The 21,870-nt window shown below is 43.7% G+C and overlaps 1 protein-coding gene across 4 annotated transcripts in view; it reads left to right on the forward strand.

Annotated features, from left to right (window-relative positions):
- COIL (coilin) overlaps positions 1 to 21,870 on the forward strand; it is a 33,381-nt gene that overhangs the window by 9,290 nt on the left and 2,221 nt on the right. For 2 of the 4 annotated variants that reach the window (XM_074388545.1, XM_074388544.1), the window contains 6 exons: positions 1,211 to 1,637; positions 11,329 to 12,427; positions 12,545 to 12,628; positions 13,188 to 13,235; positions 15,916 to 15,985; positions 19,838 to 19,926. In XM_074388545.1, the coding sequence (XP_074244646.1) occupies positions 1,393 to 1,637; positions 11,329 to 12,427; positions 12,545 to 12,628; positions 13,188 to 13,235; positions 15,916 to 15,985; positions 19,838 to 19,926 (1,635 nt within the window). In that variant the 5' untranslated portion in view covers positions 1,211 to 1,392. Of the gene's footprint in view, positions 1 to 784; positions 1,638 to 11,328; positions 12,428 to 12,544; positions 12,629 to 13,187; positions 13,236 to 15,915; positions 15,986 to 19,837; positions 19,927 to 21,870 lie in introns of those variants that run through there. The other 2 variants (XM_039476861.2, XM_039476862.2) reach the window with 2 other exon arrangements.

Consider the following 21,870-nt stretch of genomic DNA (forward strand, 5'->3'; position numbering starts at 1 on the left):
AAACTGTCTCAAAAAAAAAAAAAAAAAAAAAAATTTGTTTACAATTCATCTATGGACTCCCGGGTACCTACAACTTAAGTGTCTATTGCCTTTGGGGAAGTTACTTCAGTTTTTTTTTTTGACAGAATCTTGCTCTGTTGACCAGGCTGGAGTGTAGTAGTGCGATCTTGGCTCACTGCAACCTCCACCTCCTGGGTTCAAGGGATTCTACCGCCTCAGTCTCCCGAGTAGCTGGAATTATAGGCTCATGCCACACAGCTAATTTTTATATTTTTAGTGAAGTTAGGGGTTTCACCATTTTGGCCAGGCTGGTCTTGAACTCCTGTCTCAAGTGATCTGCCCACCTTGGCTTCCCAAAGTGCTGGGATTACAGGCGTGAGCCCCCACTCCTGGCCTCTAGTGTTATTTCTTAAACTCTCTGAACCTTGGTTTTCAAAAATCCTCTAAATGAGTATGATAGTTCATAATTCCTAAATTTTGTGAAAATTAAGAGTTAATATATATTATGTGGGAGAAATGTAAATTCTAGCTCAAGAAATAAATAATGTAAAACTTCTTTTTTTTTTTTTTTGAGATGGAGTTTCGCTCTTGTTACCCAGGCTGGAGTGCAATGGCGCGATCTCGGCTCACCGCAACCTCCGCCTCCTGGGTTCAGGCAATTCTCCTGCCTCAGCCTCCTGAGTAGCTGGGATTACAGGTGTGCACCACCATGCCCAGCTAATTTTTTGTATTTTTAGTAGAGACGGGGTTTCACCATGTTGACCAGGTTGGTCTCGATCTCTCGACCTTGTGATCCACCCACCTCGACCTCCCAAAGTGCTGGGATTACAGGCTTGAGCCACCGCGCCCGGCCTAATGTAAAACTTCTTATTTACTTATCTGGTGATAAATACAAGGGCATTTTTGTTTGGTGGTGGATATTAAAAGGCTAATGTATTCATATTCCACCGGAAACATTTGAGTGATTAACAGTTTTATTTCAAAATGTCAACACTGAGAACACACTAGGATTTACATCTTTTTCAACTAATTATGATGAAAACTTTTGTCAGTGACGTGTTATGATTTTATACAAATCTTTTACGTCGATGAGCAAGTATCTTAGGAGACCACTGCTGAGGAGGAATCCAGAGACTCGCCTTAATTAGGGGACCCTACAGAGCGCCCGGTAGAAATGTAATAAAAGCATTTCACTTATTCCCTTGCACAGCCCTGTCGTGAAAATAATTGAATGAAACCAACCACGCTCCGAGTTCTCGCCCTGACGCAGCCTGTAGCAGCCAGGTTCCACCACTAGGTGGCACACGCCAAAAGCTCCGGGGGGCGGGCCGCCCGAGCACGCCACTCGGTAGCCCTGTGGTAGCTCTCGGCTTCCGTTGAGCACCGAGCAAGATGGCAGCCTCCGAGACGGTTAGGCTACGGCTTCAATTTGATTACCCGCCGCCAGCTACCCCGCACTGTACAGCCTTCTGGCTTCTGGTCGACTTGAACAGATGCCGAGTCGTCACAGATCTCATTAGTCTCATCCGCCAGCGCTTCGGCTTCAGTTCTGGTGCCCTCCTAGGCCTCTACCTGGACGGGGGGCTCCTGCCCCCTGCGGAGAGCGCGCGCCTAGTGAGAGACAACGACTGCCTCAGGTGGGCGGTGCGGGGAGCGGGACGGCAGGGTGGGCGGCGGGCGGGGGACGCGCCTGCGCACGCCGGGGCCTGAGCCCGCTGGGGCTGGGTAGGGAGGGGATGGGGGACAGGAAAGGGGACGAGGGCTGGAGCGGGGTGGGACTGTAAGAATGCACGTTCGCGAACCCCGGAGATCTTGATTGGTGTAGTCAACTCTGGCGCTCAGGAGTCAGCATTTTATTATTGTTTTTATTTACTTATTTAATTTTTGAGACGCAGTTTCTCTTGTTGTCCAGGCTGGAGTGCAGCGGCGCAGTCTCGGCTCACCGCAATCTCCACCTCTAGCGATTCTTCTGCCTCAGCCTCCCGGGATGGCAGACATGCGCCACCAGGCCCGGCTAATTTTTTTTTTTTTTTTTTGAGACGGAGTTTCGCTCTTGTTACCCAGGCTGGAGTGCAATGGCGCGATCTCGGCTCACCGCAACCTCCGCCTCCTGGCTTCAGGCAATTCTCCTGCCTCAGCCTCCTGAGTAGCTGGGATTACAGGCTCGCGCCACCATGCCCAGCTAATTTTTTGTATTTTTATTAGAGACGAGGTTTCACCATGTTGACCAGGTTGGTCTCGATCTCTCGACCTCGTGATCCACCCGCCTCGGCCTCCCAAAGTGCTGGGGTTACAGGCTTGAGCCACCTCGCCCAGCCCGCCTGGCTAATTTTTGTAATTTTAGTAGAAATGGGGTTTCTCCGTGTTGGTCAGGCTGTTCTCGAACTACGGACCTCGGGTGATCCGCCCGCCTCGGCCTCCCAAAGTGCTGGGATTACAGGCATGAGCCACTGCGGCCAGCCCTTTTATTTTTGAGACTGAGTCTCACTCTGCCACCCAGGCTGGAGTGCAGTGCTGCAGTCTCACTCACTGCAACCTTCACCTCCCCGGTTCAATCGATTTTCCTACCTCAGCCTCCCGAGTAGCTGGCATTAAAGGTGGGCGCCACCATACCCAGCTAATTTATTTATTTATTTATTTATTTTGTATTTTTAGTAGAGATGGATTTCACCATGTTGGCCAGGCTGGTCTTGAACTACTGACCTCAAGTGATCCTCCTGCAGCAGCCTCCTAAAGTGTTGGGATTACAGGGGTGAGCCACCGTGTCTGGCTGGAATCTGCATTTTAAAGAGCATCCTTCCCGGGTTGCTTCTGATGACAGGAGGATCAAACTTGGAAAAACCCTGATGCCTAAGGGCAGGGCCAGGGTTTCTTTCAGCCTTCATTTAGCACATCGGCTCTAAGCAAGGCACTGTTTTCCGTGCCCATACTGACAGAGGGGAATCGTTGCGTTTTCTTCTTAACATGCTCTTGTCCAACCTTAGTTCTCATGTGCCTGGGTTCACTCAAATAGGTGTCTGAGTCCTTTTGGGCTGTGAATGGGAAAACACAAAATAATCTGAAATAATTTTGGAAATTAAAATGATAATAAGTTGAGTATCCAGGAGCCATTGTAGTATGAATTGCCAAAATGTGGTTGAGTTGCCATGGTAAGATGATGAGATCCTATCATTCCAGTTTGGATTCATATCTTGGACCCATTTATTCAGGCTATTTTTTTCTTTTTTAAATAAAGAGACTGGGTTTCCCATGCCCAGGCTAGAGTGCAGTGGTGCAATCATAGCTTGCTGTAGCCTCCACCTCCTGGGCTCAGGCAATCTTCCTGCCTCAGCCTCCTGAGTAGTTGGGACTTCAGGCCAGGCAACCAGGCATGGATAACTTTTGTATTTTTTGTAGAGACAGAGTTTGGCCTTGTTGCCCAGGCTGGTTGAACTTGTGGTCAAGCTGTCCTCTTGCCTCAGCCTCCCAAAGTACTGGGATTACAGGCGTGGGCCACTGTACCAGCCTTCCTTCCACCCACCCCCTTTAAGCTTCAGCTACAGTGAATCAACTCCAGAGTTGTGAACAGGCTATTTTCTCTTGCTGCCCTTTGTTACTGAATATTCCTTACCCTCGAGCATGTCGGATTCCATAAGATTTCTTCATAATGTCGGGGAATTTAATTTGTAACAATAACTGCTTCTTCAAATCAGGATGTTATGATTTAATAATGTTCAACTGTTTCAAATGACAATTTGAAATAATCCGAATTTCAGAGTTGTTGTTTTTTTTTTCCTTTTTACTGACTGTGAAATAGGTCTCTATTCTCTCTGCAGTTCAAGGACTATTTAAATACTACAATTGTAAGGATTGTGTCCTATCCTATTAAGTGTATTTTTTGAACTGTTTCTTGCCTAATGAGTTAATAACTTGTGCTAGCTAACTATAATTATACTTTAATGAATCGTCTGGGCATTACCTTCTTCATAGTGAAGTTAACAATGACAAAAAAATGAAGGGCCGGGCGTGGTGGCTCACGCCTGTAATCCCAGCACTTTGGGAGGCCGAGGCGGGTGGATCACAAGGTCAAGAGATCGAGACCATCCTGGTCAACATGGTGAAACCCCGTCTCTACTAAAAATCCAAAAAATGAGCTGAGCATGGTGGCGCATGCCTGTAACCCCAGCTACTCAGAGGGTGAGGCAGGAGAATTGCCTGAACCCAGGAGGCGGAGGTTGCGGTGAGCTGAGATCACGCCATTGCACTCCAGCCTGGGTAACAAGAGCGAAACTCCATCTCAAAAAAAAAAAAAAAAGAAAACTGTTATAAGTAATAATTACAACATGATGACAGGCAGATTCTTCCTAAATGCTTCAAATGCACAGCTGCCTGTGGTAAAAAAGACCTCTGCAGTGGCTTCAGTGGCAAATGGGCAGTCTGTAGAAAAAGATGAATCTGGAAAATTCATCTTTGTTTTTGTTGTTTCATGCCCGCAATCATTGTCTTTCCCTGACAAGTTCACTTTTCTTCAGAGCTACCAAAGAAAACAGTCTCTGTTCTCAAAGTACCTAATATTGTTTGACTGGGACCCAAATAATGAGTTTCATGCTTCTGTATATTACCTTCTGTGACACAGGCAATTAGACTGACTGGTTAGACCAAGTTATACTGCTAAGTGCGGAAGTCGGTTGAGAAAGCAGACAGCAGCATGGAACAAAATGGTTAGGGAATTGAGCAGTACTTTGAAGAATGGGTGGGAAATGTTGGTTCGTGAAAGCACAGCTGTAGAGACAAAAGCTGGACGGACTTGGTAAAGAGATGAGTCTGACCAGCCAAAGCATTCTGTTGGGATCATTGGCGGTACTGAGAAGTGTAATGAGGAAAAGTGGAAGCAGGTTGTGGGAATCCTGAGAAACAGCCTTTGAGGCTTTAGGTACATCACACACTTATATTCCACTGCTGTTTCCCCATAGCCCATTCTCTTAAGCCCCAGGAATCTGGCTTCGTCAGCCCCCAGGTTTCTGACACTGAGTTCCTAAAGGTGGTCTCTAACTCTCCTGGGAGGAGGAGGAGATGCTCCTGTTGGAATGGAGCCCCCTGTGTTAGTTTGCCAGGGCTGCTGTAACAAAATAGCACAGACTGGGTGGCTTAAAAAAAATGGAAATTTATTTCTTACTCTTTTGGAGACTAGAAGTCCAAGATCCGGTGTTGGCAGATTTGGATTATTATTTTTAATTAATTAATTAGTTAATTTTTCTAGAGATGGAGTCTCACTCTGTTGCCCAAGCAGGAGTGCCATGGCACAATCTTGGCTCACTGCAACCTCAGACTCCCGGGTTCAAGCGATTCTCCTGCCTCAGCCTTCCAGGTAGCTGGGATTACAGGCACCTGCCACCAGGGCCGGCTAATTTTTTTGTGTTTTTAGTAGAGATGGGTTTCACCATGTTGGCCAGGCTGGTCTCGACCTCGTGACCTCAAGTGATCCACCCGCCTTAGCTTCCCAAAGTGCTGGGATTACAGGGGTGAGCTATCGTGTCTGGCAGTTTTTAATTTTTTTTTAACTAAAAAAAAAAAATTTCTATTGTGCAACCCTCAGAATTAAAGCAGATTCAGAGAGACTCCCTGGTTTGTTTTTTGAGACAGGATCTTCTCACTCCATTGCCCAGGCTGGCATGCAGTGGTGCAGCCTTGGCTCACTACAGCCTCGAACTCCTGAGCTCAAGTGCTCCTCCTGCCTCAGCCTTCTGAGTAGCTAGGACTACAGGTGCAGTTTTTTATTTTTCATAGAGAGGTCTCACTAAGTTGCCCAGGCTAGTCTCAACCTTTTGGCTCAAGCAGTCTTCCTGCCTTTGCCTCCCAGAGTGTTGGGATTACAGGCATGAGCCACTGCACCTGGCCTGAGAATTTCCTTTTGTAGAGTCGTTCTGTAAGGAAACAAAGCACATTCTCTCCTCTCTGACTCTTTTAACTCTGGCAATTAATACTTAAGACCGGGTGCTGTGGCTCACGCCTATAATACCAGCACTTTGGGAGACCGAGGCAGGAGTTCAGGACCAGCTTGGGCAACATGGTGAAACCCCATCTCTATAGAAAAATACAACAAAATTAGTCGGGCATAGTGGTGCATGCCTGTAATCCCAACTGCTCGGAGGGCTGAGGTGGGAGGATCGCTTGAGCCAGGGAAGTAGAGGCTTCAGTGAGCTGAGATGGTGTTACTACACTACAGCCTGGGTGACAGAGCAAGACCCTATCTCAAAAAACAAACCACACAAAAAAAACCTTGATTAAATATTAGAGATGGGCCAGGCATGCTGGCTTATGTACTTTGGGAGGCAGAGGTGGGAGGATCACTTGAGTCCAGGAGTTTGAGACCAGCCTGGGCAACTTAGGGAGATCCTCCTTGCTCTAACAAACAAAACAAATTTAGCTGCACTCAGTGATGCATGCCTGTATTCCCAACTCCATCTCTACTGAAAATACAAAAAAATTAGTCAAGCATGGAGGCTCATGCCTGTAGTGCTAACACTTTGGGAGACCGAGGCGGGTGGATCAACAGAGGTCAGAAGTTTGAGATCAGCCTGACCCATGTGACACAACCCTGTCTCTACTAAAAATACAAAAAGGAAGCCAAGCGTGGTGGCTCACGCTTGTAATCCCAGCACTTTGGGAGGCCGAGGTGGGTGGATCACGAGGTCCGGAGCTCGAGACCAGCCTGGCCAACATGGTAAAACACCATCTCTACTAAAAAGACAAAAATTAGCCAGGCATGGTGGTGGGCACCTCTTATCCCAGCTACTCGGGAGGCTGAGGCAGGAGAATCACTTGAACCTGGGAGGCAGAGGTTGCAGTGAGCTGAGATGGTACCACTGCACTCCAGCCTGGGGAACAGAGCAAGACTCCATCTCAAAAAAAAAAAAAAAAAAAAAAAAAAATTTAGCCAGGCATGGTGGTGGGTACGTGTTATCCTAGCTACTTGGGAGGCTGAGGCAGGAGAATCGCTTGAACCCGGGAGGTGGAGGTTGCAGTGAGCTGAGATGGTACCACTGAACTCCAGCCTGGGGAACAGAGCAAGACTCCATCTCAAAAAAAAAAAAAAAAAAAAGTAGCCAGGCATGGTGGTGGGTACCTGTTATCTCAGCTACTTGGGAGGCTGAGGCAGGAGAATCGCTTGAACCTGGGAGGTGGAGGTTACAATGAGCTGAGATCGTACCACTGGACTCCAGCCTGGGTGACAGAGTGAGACTCCATTTTGGGGAAAAAAATAAAAGAAAAGTAGGGATCTGATTTTAAAGTTTCTTGGAATCAACTCTCTTTTGTCACTAGTGACCTAGGTAGTCACTTCTGCTTGTGAAAGTACAACTGCATGCGCTTTTGTTTGTAAAAGGATGGCCCCATTCTTTGTGATCTAGGTAAAGAAACACAGAATAGTGCCAGGGAAGGTGCACCTGAAAGGAATGGTAAGTAAGCAGACCCAGGAGAACCACATGAAGGCTCACTGTGTTGCCCAGGCTAGTTTTGAACTTCTGGGTTCAAATGATCTTCCCTCAGCCTCCTGAGTAGCTGGGATACAGGCATGTGCCACTGCACCTGGTTTACAATCTTAATATTTTTAAAACTGAAATCATTCTCTTGGGGAACAGTAGGTACTAGGGCTGCAGCAATCACAGGTCACACCTTCAAGCCAAATAGCCATAGATGCATGGTTTTAAGAATAGGTGAGGCCAGGCGCGGTGGCTCAAGCCTGTAATCCCAGCACTTTGGGAGGCCGAGGCGGGTGGATCACAAGGTCAAGAGATCGAGACCATACTGGTCAACATGGTGAAACCCTGTCTCTACTAAAAATACAAAAAATTAGCTGGACATGGTGGCGCATGCCTGTAATCCCAGCTACTCAGGAGGCTGAGGCAGGAGAATTGCCTGAACCCAGGAGGCGGAGGTTGCAGTGAGCCGAGATCGTGCCATTGCACTCGAGCCTGGGTAACAAGAGTGAAACTCCATCTCAAAAAAAAAGAATAGGTGAGACGATGCTAAGAGCTGCTTTAGAGGGTGTGAGGGTGTTGCCAGCTCCCAGAAAAGGAAGGGGTTCTCTCATCACCTGGATGTCACATGTCCTGGTTTCCAGGGCCTTAATAAGCCACGGTGATTGAACAGAGTCTTGCAACCATTTTCAACATTTGACAGAAAGTTTGGTCCTGTTTGGTCATCTCAGAATTGAAGCTTGGATCAAGCACTACAAGTTTTGGATCAAGCAAAACAAATTGATCGGAAATGTCAAGAAAAAATATGATATTGTAATGCTTCTGTAGTAGCTCTTAGATTCACAGGATGCCAAACTGGCTTTTGCCGCATTAAAAATTATTTCCTTGCTATTAGATGCCAAGGTCCCCAGCTGGAAACAGAGGGGAATGTGTTTTTGTCATTTAAAATCCCTGGTCACTCAGTGGTTTATTTCTCTTTATCATACTCCTGATAGCAATAGCTCTTATTTTGTTTTTCTTGATTTGTGTGTCTGTATAGTTATATTTTCTGACAAATAAATGAGGATTTTTTTTTTCAACTATCACATTGTGGTAAATCTAGAGGATTACTATGCCTTGAAAAAGTTAAAGAATGCTTATAACATATGCTCCTATCATTCACCAGTTGTTCTTTATTTTCAAATATCATTGTCTACATCTTTTCCTGGTCACTAAAAAAACTTGAAATATATAGCTGGATATAAATGGCTTGCAAGTCTAATGTGTGTTTTCAGCAGTGGCGCAATTACAGCTCACCGCAGCCTCAACCTCCTGGGCTCCAGAGATCCTCCCACCTCAGCCCCCCAGGTAGCTGGGACCACAGGCATGCACCAACCATGCCTGCCTAATGTTTGTATTTTGTAGAGACAGGGTATCTCTATGTTGCAGGGTCTTCCTGGTCTTAAACTCCTGGGCTTAAGTGATCCTCCCACCTCAGCCTCCCAAAGTGTTGGGATTACAGGCATGAGCCATTGTGCCTGGCCAACAGGCATTTTTGAGTACTCAATATTTGCTTAACATCGAGGACACTCTTGTCAAGACTTCCATCATCATCAGACTGCACATCCTAGGATTAGCTGTTGCCAGTTAATGGAGAAACAAAATTGCTTTCCTGTAGTGAAATTTTGGATGAAGTAGGGTTCTTCAGAGAAACAGAACCAGTAAGACACACACACACACACACACACTCTCTCTCTCTCTCACACACACACACACACACACACACTCTGTCTCTCACACACACACTCTTTCTCACACACACACACAGACATGGGATTTATTGTAAGGACTTGGCTTACATGATTGTGGAGGTTGAGAAGTCCGAAGTTCAGTTGGTAAGCGGGAGACCAAGGAGAGCCAATGGAAATATTTCTAGTTCAAGTTTGAGTCTGAAGGCAGGAGAAGACTGATGTCTCAGCTTGAAGAGTCAGGCAGAGCAAGCAAATTGTCCCTTACTCAGTCTTTTTGTTCTCTTCAGGCCTTCAGCAGGTTGGATGAGGCCCCTCAACATTGAAAATAGCCATGTACTTAGTCTAGCAATTTAAAATGTTAATCTTATCCAGAAACAACCTTACACACACTCCTAGCATTTTTTTTTTCCACTGAGGCAATATATTTGTAAATATGTATCACATCCTTATAAAAAGAATCCCAGGACTTTTCCTCCTATGGGTTTTTGTCCTGCTTCTTCACAGTCTGTGATGTCAGTACAATTAAACCAAACTGGTGGGGTGGGAGCAGATTATTCTGCCACTTTTCTAGGTTTTTGAGTTGCACATCAAATCTGGGACTGATTACTCCATACTTTTTTAGCCTGCCTGTGAGGTTCACATCAATTTTTTTAGCTCTATGATTATCAGTGATTTTAGATTTGTCAGTGTAACCAGGCTTCATCATCATAAGAAGAAACCAGATGATGGTGCTGGGCATGATGGCCCATGTCCGTAATCTCCGCACTTTGGGAGGCCAAGGCGGGTGGATCACTTGAGTGCTTGAGGCCAGGAGTTCAAGATCAGCCTGGCCAACATGGCAAAACTCCATCTCTACTTAAAATACAAGAATTAGCCTGGCATGATGGCAGGCACCTGTAATCTCAGCTAGTTGGGAGGCCGAGGCACAAGAATTGTTTGAACCCAGGAGGTAGAGGTTGCAGTGAGCTGAGATTGCACCACTGCACTTCACCCTGGGTGACAAGAGTGGGACTCTGTCTCAAAAAATAAAATAAAATTTAAAAAAGAAAGTGGACAATGACTTTGGAGCTTGGCCTAATAAGAACCTGGCATTTACCGTGCTCTTCAGCATTGTTGATGCTCTTGAGAACATCAGCCAGGATACCATGTGCACCATTGTGGTAGTGTGGAAAGAGCCAGAGTAATTTTAACCAGGTATCTGGGCACCCAATAACCCAGTCAGGTTGATATATAAAATTAAGCTTCACAGAGTGTCATGGAATTGTACAGATGGCTGTCACTGCTCTAAATAACATAAATTGTTTAGTATTTACTTTAATTAAAACAAGACTAAAATCTTTTTTTTTTTTTTTTTTTTGAGATGGAGTTTCACTCTTGTTACCCAGGCTGGAGTGCAATGGCGCGATCTCGGCTCACCGCAACCTCCACCTCCTGGGTTCAGGCAATTCTCCTGCCTCAGCCTCCTGAGTAGCTGGGATTACAGGCACACGCCACCATGCCCAGCTAATTTTTTTTGTATTTTTAGTAGAGACGGGGTTTCACCATGTTGACCAGGATGGTCTCGATCTCTTGACCTCGTGATCCACCCGCCTCAGCCTCCCAAAGTGCTGGGATTACAGGCTTGAGCCACCGCGCCCGGCCGACTAAAATCTTTTTAAAGACAGCAGCCCATATTCTGAAACAAAATGGATAACCATCATCACCTTTTAGGGTAGGTGACATGCGTATGTCACCTTTCTATGACATGCATGGAAAGATTGAGAGTTTGAAGTTAGACAAACCGAAGTTTGAATTGCCTTTCTGCTACTTATCAGCTCTAGATTTGGGACAGGTAACTTGTCTGAGCTGTAATTTTGTGATCTGTAAAATTCAAAATACCTACTCTGTGTTGGTGTTTAGAGAAAAATATATAAGAAATGTTTGGGATGCAGTAGCTATCGAGTAAATAAAACTAGCCATTTGAAAGTGGACTGTAAATGCTGTATAGGCCATTTTGTCAGAAGAGTCTTTTTAAGTGATGTGGCATTTTTTCATTGACCGATGGTAGTTACATTTTGTAGAGTCATCTTGATACATAACTAAGTCCTGGAGACGTGTTTACAAATTGTTCACTCAAGCTTTCTCTCTTGTTCTTTTGACAGAGTTAAATTAGAAGAGAGAGGAGTTGCTGAGAATTCCGTAGTCATCAGTAATGGTGACAGTACTAATTTATCACTTAGAAAAGCAAAGAAGCGGGCATTTAAGTTAGAGGAGGATGAAGAAACTGAACCAGATTACAAATACTCAAAGAAGCGTTGGAAGAGGCAAGAGAACAGTAACAATGAGAAGGTCTTGGATCTGGAACCAAAAGCTGTCACAGATAAGACTGTCAGCCAAAAAAAAGGGAGAAAAAATAAAGCAACCAGTGGCACAGCGGGTGATGATAACGAAGAGACCAAAAGAAAACCACCAAAGAAAAAGGAGAAACGTGAATATAAAAAAAAGGCTAAGAATCCCAAGTCTCCTAAAGTACAGGCAGTAAAAGACTGGGCCAGTCAGAGATGTAGTTCTCCAAAAGGTTCTGCTGGAAACAGCCTTGCTAAAGCCAAAAGGAAAGGTGGCGTAAACGTTTGCTCAAAAGAGAGTCCTTTCTCCTCAGAGTCTGGGTCTTGTCGTGAATCAATTAGTGATGGTCCCAGCAAAGTCACTTTGGAGGCCAGAAATTCCTCAGAGAAATTACCAACTGAGTTATCAAAGGAAGGACCCTCTACCAGAAATACAACTGCAGACAAACTGGCTACAAAACCTGGCTTTAGCCTTACCCCCAGCAAGGGCAAGACCTCTGGAACATCATCATCTAGTTCAGACTCTAGTTCAGAGTCAGATGACCAGGGCTCATTGAGCACCCCGGAGTGCGCTGCAGGTTTCTTGAAGACAGTAGGCCTTTTTGCAGAAAGAGGTTGTCTAGGCCCAGGGCTGTCATTACAGACTGCGGGTGCTGCTGGATGGAAGCGTTCTGGCTCAGATGGTGGCGGACAGGCTCCTGGTCCTTCTCCCAGCATGTCTTTCCCCACTAGTTTAGGAAGAGGATGGGGTAGAGGAGAGAACCTTTTTTCTTGGAAGGGGGCTAGAGGACGGGGCATGCGGGGGAGAGGTCGGGGACGGGGGCATCCTGTGTCCTGTGTTATGAACAGAAGCACTGACAACCAGAGGCAACAGCAGTTAAATGAAGTGGTAACAAATTCATCTACTATTATCCAGGTAAGTATGATTTTTTATAAGTTACCTCCTCCCTTTCCCCTTAGAGTGTGGAGTTCATGTCATGGGTTCATATTTTCTTACCCGTAATGACGTCACATGACTAACACTGTTTTTCAGAATCCAGTGGACACACACAAGGACTATAGTCTGTTACCACTGTTAGCAGCTGCCCCTCGAGTTGGAGAAAAGATTGCATTTAAGGTATATTTTCAAACAGCAGTTGCAGCAAAAAAGGTTCATTCCCCTTCCAAATAAACTTACTTAGCAAATCAGTTTAAATGTGTTTGTGAAAGCCCTTCCCACTGGAACCCCAGTGTAGTCATGGGTTCACGGTAGGGCTGCCAGACTGGTGGGGTTAGACACCCCAACATTGCACGATGGAGGAGTTGTGGGAATGTGAGAGTATAAGATGGCTTATGGCCGTGCACGGTGGCTCACGCCCGTAATCCCAGCACTTTGGGAGGCCGAGGCGGGCGGATCACGAGGTCAAGATATCAAGAGCATCCTGGCCAACATGATGAAACACTGTCTCTACTAAAAATACAAAAATTAACTGGGTGTGGTGGCAGGTGTCTGTAATCCCAACTACTCAGGAGGCTTGAGACAGGAGAATCGCTTGTACCCAGGAGGCGGAAGTTGCAGTGAGCCGAGATTGCTCCACTGCACTCCAGCCTGGTGACAGAGCAAGACTCCGACTCAAAAAAAAAAAAAAAAAAAAAAAGAGGGCTTACATGTTTGTGGGCTTTTTCTTCTTTTTTAGCTTTTGGAACTGACATCCAGTTACTCTCCTGATGTCTCTGACTACAAGGTAAGGATGTTTATTTAAAAGCAAGTTGTCAGTATATTAATAAAACTACAGTCATATTTAGTACTACTTGTATGGATAATACAGATTTAGTTTTCACTAAATAATGCCAGAAAGTAGAAAATGAAATCATTATATCAAAATGTCAACTTTTTAATAGTACCACTGTGAAGTCTCCCAGTGTTACTTTCCTTGTTCTTGGAAAGAATATAGTAGGAGAATGGTGTGCTTAATTTTTACTTTTTTAAAAAATATTAATTTTTTGTTTTAAATAGAGTTGGGATCTCGCTGTGTTGCCCAGGTTGGTCTCAAACTCCTGGGCTCAACTGATCCCTCCCACCTCAGCTTCCCAAAGTGCTGGGATTACGGGCGTGAGCCACCATGCCCAGCCGGTGAATTTTTTTAGTTACTTTTTTCTAATTAGTTTTAGAGACACAAACTTACTTGAATATTCATTCCTTCATGATTCTAAACTTTGAAAGAAGATAAATAGTTCTCAGCAAGAAGCTTTGATTATTTTCATCATGGGAATCTATTTGACATATTTGTGAATTCTGGTTATTATAATCTAGTATGATTTCCTTTGCATTATCAGTTAACCACAGGTAGTTCATAAATATTACCCATGGAATTTACTTACTTAATGTGTGTATGAGTCTCTATGGTGGCATGTGAGGTTTTTCATAGTTCAGTAAAAGCTTAGTCAGTGAGATCACAGAATTACATGTTTCTTTTTTACCCACAAAAATTTTGTTGAAAATCTTCTTAAAGTGCATACCTTCTTTTTTTGTTGTACTATATGGAATGTAAGACCGTTTTTAAGGTAATAATTGGTAGTGTTAATATAGTAACAAAGATAAAACACAAGGGAATTTGATTTAATCTGGATTGATGTGTTGGAAGACTTTTAACATCTTTGCAAAACCTTTCCTCAAAAGCAGGCTAGAAGAATCGGTTAATGAAGGGATCTGGTGGGTTAGTTCTAGGTCATTGGTGTTCTGGTTTTTATCTTCTTAGGCACTCACTATCTCCTGTGAATGAGGTGATCATATAATTTATCACCTAAGTTAGGATACTTGTGAGTGAAAGGGAGTGCTATTAATAATTATGCTGGAAAGATATATACAGACCTGTCTTGAACACAGTAGAGTGTCTTGTCACCCTACCACAGATAACTAATTTAATTGTGTGATATATGAGAAAATGGAAATGAATATTGTATTGATACATCCCACAACCTCTATAAATTGTCTAGATCCTACTGATTTTTAAAAATTGCATATTAACGGCTAGATGCAGTGGCACACATGTGTAATCCCAGCACTTTGGAAGGTCAGGATGGGCAGATCACTTGAGGTCAGGAGTTCAAGACCAGCCTGGCTAACATAACAAAACCCCATCTCTACTAAAAATACAAAAATTAGCCTGGTGTGGTGGCGTGCACCTGTAGCCCTTGCTACTCGGGAAATTAAGGCACAAGAATTGCTTGAACCCAGTAGGTGGAGGTTGCAGTGAGCTGAGATCACGCCACTGCACTCCAACCTGGGTAAAAGAACAAGACTTGTAGTAAAAAATATGTATTGCATATTAAATTGGTATTAGTCATCATAGTTATTAACACTGAAACGTGATTTGCCAACTTTAGTTCCCACAATTTGTTGAAGATTTTTGAAATTGCTGTCAAAATTGAGAATAAAAATTGGTCCTACTTTTTTGCTTTGACCTTAAACACAGTTATCCAGCTTGATCATCTGCTTTGTTCATTAAGCTTGTCTCTAAAAGTTAAATTAGTTAAATTCTGTCCTCAAAAATGTAGTCTCCCAAGCCCCTGACTCCCTGTTGAGTCTGGTTTTAAAAAAACACTGTTGACTGTGCTCCAAAATTCTAGGTAGAAGCAGGAGGAACTAGTTGGTTGACCTTGGTCTGTACCCCCAGGGGCTACCATGTGTCTCCCCATTGCCCATGGGCAGTACCTCCTCTTGATGTGTTAGAAAATCAGCTCCCACACCTGAAGAAAGGGAATTAGGATCTTATCACTGATGAAGTCCTTTCTAGTTTCTCCTGGGGGGTTGTGATCACTGTTTTAGAGGGGTACTAAAGGCTGGGTGTGGCGGCTCACGCCTGTAATCCAAGCACTTTGGAGGCTAAGGCGGGTGGATCACCTGAGGTTGGGAGTTCAAGACCAGCCTGACCAACATGGTGAAACCCCGTCTTTAAAAAAAAAAAAAAGAAGGGTACTAAAAACATCAGGAACCGAGGCAGCATCATAAGGATTTACCTAGTCTCTCCTGATAAATGCTTTGATGGTCAGTTGACTGCGATAGTCACTTGACTATATCATCCTGGCATGATTTTTCCCCCTCCTCCCTTATTCAGTCACTTTTGGTTCCTTGGTGTAATCTTTACTTTCATTGAGTTATTTAAGTTAGTGTCTGCCATTTATTATTTAATATCTATTTTGCCTCTAAGTATATTTCTGTATATTCACGTAGAGTGTTTATCAGTTCACTTGTTTATATTTTCTCTATATGTGGATTTATTTTTAAACTTTAAAATTGAGATAAAATTCACATAACATAAAATTCAACATTTTAACCATTTTAAAGTCGACAATTCAGTGGTTTTTAGTATATTCACAATGTTTTACATGTTGATTTTTGACTTGGACTTTTATTTTTGAAAGGAAGGAAAAATATTAAGCCACAATCCAGAGACCCAGCAAGTAGATATAGAAATTCTTTCATCCTTACCTGGTGAGTCTTTTAGAAAAGAATTTGAAAATGTAGGCTCTTTCTATCTATACAGTAGTTTCTAAATAGCTTTTATATACAAGAGATGTTCTCTTCCTTGGCCTCCATATAACTGGCAATCCCCACTTCCTCTTTCAGCACTTTGTAGCCCTGGGGTCCCATAAGAGATGTTGGATATATTCCAAAGCTTTTGGGCTAGTTCTTATTACTGTAATTATATAATTTCATAAAAGATTATATGAACTGATAAAAATTGATTGAAAAAAAGGATTATTTCTGGGAAGCCTGAGTTGAATGCTGACTCAGAAAATCCTATGAAATTATGGATGAGTGGGTCAGCTATAAAAGATTTGGAGGAATTTTGTAAAAATCGAGGAAGATTCTGCACTTAGATTGCCTTGCAAATTTTTACAGTCTTGCATTACTTAAAAAAAAAAACCCAGGCAAGGCTCTATGGCTCATGCCTGTAATACCTGCACTTTGGGAGGCCAAGGTGGGTAGATCACTCGAGGTCAGGAGTTCCAGACCAGTCTGGCCAACATGGTGAAACCCTGTCTCTACTAAAAATACAAAAATTAGCTGGGCATCATGGTACACACCTGTAATCCCACCTACTGGGGAGGTTGAGGCAGGAGAATCGCTTGAACCCAGGAGGCAGAGGTTGTAGTGAGCCCAGATCGCATCACCGCCCTCCAGCCTGGGTGACAAAGCGAGACTTGGTCTCAAAAAAAAACTCTAAAACTGTAAATTGTAGAAATTGCAGGCAACACACTGGTATGGTTTATGAAAGAAAGAAAGAGCTCTATTTAGTTAACTTGTAAAACCTACTCAGCTGTATTTCAAAAGATTGGCAAATGAATATACTTTTGTAATAAGTCAAAATGAAAAGTCTAAAGTGTGTGTATACACACTTTCACATATCATTTTAAATGGTTACTGGCTTTGGCCGGGCATAGTGGCTCACGCCTATAATCCAAGCACTTTGGAGGCCAAGGTGGGCGGATCACCTAAGGTCGGGAGTTCAAGACCAGCCTGACAAACATGGTGAAACCCTATCTAAAAAAAAAAAAAAAAATTAAATGGTTACTGGCTTTATCTCTGATTAACCCCACCTATTACTGGTTTTATGCCTGGAATAAGAGGGCTTTTGCAACATGTAGCTTAACTTGGGATATATTGTAGCAGTTCCTGGCCAGAGGGCAGGGGAGATCTCTTTTCCTTTAGCAGATCCTAAAGCAATTGTTTTCTGTTTTTTGTTTGTTTGTTTGTTTGTTTGTTTGTTTTGACAGAGTCTTACTCTATCGCTCAGGCTGGAGTGCAGTGGTGCAATCTCAGCTCACTGCAACCTCCGCCTCCTAGGTTGAAGCGATTCTCACACCTCAGCCCGCTGAGTAGTTGGGACTATAGGCGCGCACCACCATGCTCAGCTAATTTTTGTATTTTTAGCAAAGGCGGGTTTTGCCATGTTGGCCAGGCTGGTCCTGAATTCCTGGCCTCAAGCAGTTCACCTGCCTTGATCTCCCAAAGTGCTGGGACTACAGGCGTGAGCCACTGTGCCCAGCTTGTTTTCTGCTTATTTTTAAATAAGGGATTGAATAAAAGATTCAGCTGACAGAAATCAGTCAAAAGAGTTTTTTCAATAAAGTTCCTTTACAATATTAAATAAATGTTTATATATAACTTACACTGGTTTCCTACCTTTCTTCTGATGAGGTTTCATTTATAGAAGTCCCCTTTGTTAGGAATGGTGGACAGAAGTTTGTCCATTGTCAAATTCTGTGCACACAGCCTAATCAGTGCTTGTCAGGTGACTGACAGTGATAACATCCACTTAGAACTTTTCTACTCTAGGGCATCAAGAAATGGCTTTGGAGGCCAAGGTAGGAGGATCACTTGAGCCCAGAAGTTCAAGACCAGCCCAGGCAGCGTAGTTGAGACCCTGTCTCTCAAAAAAAGTCAAATTAGTGGGGTATGGTGCTGTATGCTTATAGTCCTCGCTACTTGAGAAGCTGAGGTGGGAGGACCGCTTGAGCCCAGGAGACCGAGGCTGCAGTGAGTCATGATTGCATCACTGCACTCCAGCCTGAGTAACTGAGCAGGACCCCATCTCAGAAGTAAAAAAGAAAGAAATGGATTTATCTGTTCTCCAACAGCAATGCCACTTATCCTTGATTTGGTGGTTCTGATGTACATACATTTCAGTTGCCATGGTTTAGTTAAGTAATACCAGTCCCCCAGCAACATTTCGTATGTTAACCGTAAGTGCATAAAGTACTGCTAGCTCTTTGAGTCCACTTATCACTACGCAACGTAAATAACAGATATGCCCCATGATCCGTTACCAGTCTGAATCATTGCTTTCAGAGTCTGTCAGTGACTGGCCACTGTGCATCTGTTATTCAGTTCACATACGGAGCAGAGCATGGAGTTGTGTGCCTCCTTGTCTCTCACTGATAAACCTACATGACATTTTACAAAACGGATAACTGAAGTAGGGAATTGGCCTACAAAGATAAAGGCACAGCAGAGAAACAAAAGTGTTGCTGAAAGTGCCATGGCATGGCATGTCAGGAAAGTCTGTAGAAGAAACAGCTCACTGTGGGGATGCTAACACTGGCAAAAATGAGGAAAGTAGTTGTGGCCAAAAGGATGAAAATGTCCCCAAAGTGACACCAGCAAAAAACTTCACAAAGATTTCCCAAAATGAAAAACAAATTATTTGAGCTATTTCATGACATTAGAAGCTCCAAGGATAAAATGTTGAAAGCAGTTTCAAACTTAGAAATTTCTGAGTACGGCAGTTGTACAGAGCACAGAGCAGATGCCTGCTGTGTATTAGTTACAGGGCAAGAACACAGGTGCTGTTCAAACTACCCTGGATAAGTTTCTTACAAAGAAATAAAACGCGTTAAACAAAGGAAAGAAAGAAAACACATAAATTCTCAGTGTTCCTAAGTAATTACAGTGTACTACGTAAATATACTATATATACTTTACTGTTTTTTAAATTTCCCTATATAGTAAAGATTTTTAATGTTTTGGCAAATTTTTTTAAACTTGTAAGACAATAATCTTTCCTATTTATTAAGATTGTTTTGTGTGATTTCAGCTTGCACAGTCATTTTTCCAATCCCATTCTACCATAGAAAGCAAGGACTGAGGCTGAGCGTGGCAGCTCATGCCTGTAATCCCAGCGCTTTGGGAGGCCGAGGTGGGCAGATCACTTGAGGCCAGGAGTTTGATACCAACCTGGCCAACATGGTGAAACTGTGTCTGTACTAAAATACAAAAATTAGCTGGGCATAGTGGTGCACATCTGTAATGCCAGCTACTCAGGAGGCTGAGGCACGAGAATCAGTTGAACCAAGGAGATAGAGGTAGCAGTGAGCTGAGATTGTGCCACTGCACACTACAGCCTGGGTGATAAAGCAAGACTGTGTCTGGAAAAAAAAAAAAAAAAAAAAAGGACTGCTTGTGTTACTAAGTAGTAGGAAGCATATGTGATTTCTAATGCTAGAGGAACATTTCATGTTACCTTCCCTTATTGAAATACATAAATTAATTTTGGGGAATATCTTGTGGTGCCATATTCAATTCTGGTAGTACTAACGACAGTTCATCAAGCTTATGAAGGAAAGATTTTTTTCTGATGAATGGCTGAGAAGTCCCCCTGGTACAGGGTTTTTCTCAGGATCGCCCTGTATCGAGCACCCCATGCTTTCCTGTACCTACCCAGCCTTCACATTGACAATTTGTTTGTGGCTGTTTTCTTAATAATATAAATTCCCCATAGAGGAACATTTTTAACTATTGAGAAATGACTTACTCTCTTTCCTCCCAATCTTCTGGTTTCAGCCTTGAGAGAACCTGGGAAATTTGATTTGGTTTATCACAATGAAAATGGAACCGAGGTAGTGGAGTATGCTGTGACGCAGGAGAGCAAGGTAGGTGTACTTCTCTTCTTGTGTTGCTTGGCCATACGTTCTCTCTTGACTGATTGCCTGTGGTTTGGAAGGTGACATTGCACTACAGGCCCTGGGGGGAATCTGACCTTCCCATGAAGTGGCAATACCAGTGTCAAGTGCCAAATCAGGGCACCATCTTGGCCCTTATAGAGCCTATGTGACAAGACGCACAAATAACAAACTTTTGTTTAAGAGTGTACAGTTGTGGCCGGGCGCGGTGGCTCAAGCCTGTAATCCCAGCACTTTGGGAGGCCGAGGCGGGTGGATCACAAGGTCAAGAGATCGAGACCATCCTGGTCAACATGGTGAAACCCCGTCTCTACTAAAAATACAAAAAATTAGCTGGGCATGGTGGCTCGTGCCTGTAATCCCAGCTACTCAGGAGGCTGAGACAGGAGAATTGCCTGAACCCAGGAGGCGGAGGTTGCGGTGAGCTGAGATTGTGCCATTGCACTCCAGCCTGGGTAAAAAGAGCGAGACTCTGTCTCAAAAAAAAAAAAAAAAAAAAAAAAAAAAAGGGTGTACAGTTGTTTAAAATTATAGCTATGTAAGGATTCCAGTAGGAAAGGGTAGCATATTTAGAAACTTTATTGGCATATACATTCAGAGAAGCACATGTAATTGTGTGGCTTGAACAGTTTTCACAGTGAACATACCCATGTAACCAGACCCAGATCTCAAAGTAGAACATTAACAGCCGCTCTCAGAAGCCTCTGTTAGGTCCCCTTGCAGTCACTACTATCCCCCAAGTGTTACCACAGTTCCAACTTTTGTTTTTTTGAATCTCACCGTGTTGCCCAGGCTGAAGTACAGTGGTACAATCTTGGCTCACTGCAACCTCCTGCATACCAGGTTCAAGTGATTCTTGTGCCTCAGCCTCTGGAGTAGCTGGAATTAACAGGTGCCTGCCACCTTGCCCAGTTAATTTTTGTAATTTTGTTAGAGACGGAGTTTCACCATGTTGGCCAGGCTGGTCTCAAACCACTGACCTCAAGTGATCTGCTCACCTAGGCCTCCTAAATTACTGGGGGATTACAGGCACGAGCCACCACACCTGGCTTGAGAGTTCCAATTTATGAGAGTTTGAAGAGTGACATAAAATGATGATCCCATCCTCTGACTTTTAAATCCTTAAATTACCACTTTAGGAAGTATCTGGTTTATACCTTTTTAAACAGCCAGACTAGCTCATTAGGTTATGGTGGCATGAAATAGAAGTTAGATTGAAGAAAATGCTCTCTTTTAAGGTGTTTATACTTGAAATGTTATAGATATTATTCTGTAAGTTTCAATATTGCAAACATATTTTTTCTGAAGTGGTAACTTTTAGAAACCCTGGCCAGACTGTATGTTTTACCTTGTCTTTAAGGTAGATAATACTTAGGGATTTATTCCAGGAACACACTTTTCGTGTGTGTGGTAGGATCAGCAGATTTGGCTCGGTCTCCTGTATTTTTTTATTTGCAATAGTTTTTTTTTTTTTTTTTTTGGTTGAAATTGCAAACTGCACTAGAAAATTAGGCCGGGCGCGGTGGCTCAAGCCTGTAATCCCAGCACTTTGGGAGGCCGAGGCGGGTGGATCACGAGGTCGAGAGTTCGAGACTATCCTGGTCGACATGATGAAACCCCGTCTCTACTAAAAATACTAAAAATTAGCTGGGCATGGTGGCTCGTGCCTGTAATCCCAGCTACTCAGGAGGCTGAGGCAGGAGAATTGCCTGAACCCAGGAGGCGGAGGTTGCGGTGAGCCGAGGTCGCGCCATTGCACTCCAGCCTGGGTAACAAGAGCGAAACTCCATCTCAAAAAAAAAAAAAAGAAAATTAAACCTCGGAGGCTTTTCTCACTATGCCCTAAACAGAGGCCTGAAGTAGACTAGAAAGCCTGTAATTAGGTTGGGCACAGTTAATCACAACACTTTGGAA

Source organism: Saimiri boliviensis, chromosome 17 (assembly GCF_048565385.1).
Source record: "Saimiri boliviensis isolate mSaiBol1 chromosome 17, mSaiBol1.pri, whole genome shotgun sequence".
NCBI classification, from domain to species: Eukaryota; Metazoa; Chordata; class Mammalia; order Primates; family Cebidae; genus Saimiri; species Saimiri boliviensis.